A 1,200-nucleotide genomic window follows, 5' to 3' on the forward strand; every position below is an offset into this window, starting at 1 on the left:
TTCAGGCTGTGGAGAATAGCAGGTGTCCTCCTCTGTGACTTTGAAATGGGTCTCTCACTGAACCTGAAACTCTCTTTTTCCCTAGGCTGGCTGACCAGTGAACTGTCCCCAATCCAGGGGCCTGAATTACAGGAACAGGCCACTGTGGGGGTTTTTCAATGGGACTTGAACTCAGGTCCTCTGCAAGCCCTTTTCCCACAAGGAGCCATCCAGCCCTCCTCCCCACCCCCTCACCCCTAGTCAAGTTCAACATCTTTTGCCAGCTAAAGCTGTTACTTCCCATTTCCCTTCTTCTCTCTGTTTGCAAGAGGGATGGAGATGGAGGCAGAGAGCCTGGTGCTTCCTGCATGGACAGAAACTGAGTTCCCGATGGATTGCTTGTCTCCACAGGGGGCATGAAGCAGCAGAATTGGTGTGGGCTGACGGCCAAGATGGGCACGGTGCTGTCAGGGGTCTTCTCCATCATGGCCACTCACATGCACGTCATCTTCGAAAGAAAGCATCTGGGGAACGGCAACTGCACGGATAACCTCCAGAGTCGTGGCATCGATGTGGTAAGCCACTTCCTCATCTGCTGGAGCTTCAAGATCGTCCTCCTCCTATCCTTCATCACCATGGCGGTCAGCGGCTTCCTCCTCTATTCTGTGTATGCCCAGATTTACGGGGGTCTCATGTGTTACACTATCTGGATCTTCACCTATGAGTCCATCAACCTCGCCATTCAGATCCTCACCAATGAGTTCAGCGTGGCACTGGTCAGAGCCATGCGCTGGTTTGGCTGGGTGTCCCGTGCATCTCTACACAGCTTCTGTTTGTACTTTGTTGTGACCCATGCCCAAATCATCTACCAGAGTAAAAAACAGGGCAACATACTCTCTTACCATAGGCGTATCTCTTTAGGAACCGGAGACACTCCACGACGGAAATCAAAGATTATAAATTTTATCCACCACAATGATTAAAGGTGGCCGTTTTCCAACTGTGGAAGTTCCCAGTCCCCCCCCCCGTCCACCTTTTTTATTTGTGGGGGGAAGGGCTGATTTTACTATGCTATATCTTCTTTAGCCTCAACCCCTAGCTATGTCTCCTGTTATAGTCCAAATAAGTACAAAAATAAAAAGAGAAAAAGCCATTCTTTAGTTTCTCTCTTGAGTGTCACCTCCAACAAAGTTTGTCAAGAAGCAGTCAGAGGGGCTGGAG

The 1,200-nt window shown here is 49.8% G+C and overlaps 1 protein-coding gene across 1 annotated transcript; it reads left to right on the plus strand.

Annotated features, from left to right (window-relative positions):
• The first annotated feature begins 395 nt into the window (after positions 1-395).
• Tmem217 (transmembrane protein 217) lies at positions 396-999 on the plus strand. Its single transcript, XM_051187086.1, has one exon. The coding sequence runs from the start codon at positions 396-398 to the stop codon at positions 960-962; it is 567 nt and encodes a 188-aa protein (XP_051043043.1). The 3' UTR covers positions 963-999.
• The last annotated feature ends 201 nt before the right edge of the window (positions 1,000-1,200 follow it).

The sequence above is a fragment of the Phodopus roborovskii genome, unplaced genomic scaffold (assembly GCF_943737965.1).
Source record: "Phodopus roborovskii unplaced genomic scaffold, PHOROB, whole genome shotgun sequence".
NCBI lineage: Eukaryota > Metazoa > Chordata > Mammalia > Rodentia > Cricetidae > Phodopus > Phodopus roborovskii.

Excerpts from the sequence above, each read along its gene's own strand:
- Tmem217 (XM_051187086.1), top strand. The coding sequence starts at position 396 with ATGAAGCAGCAGAATTGGTGTGGGCTGACGGCCAAGATGGGCACGGTG.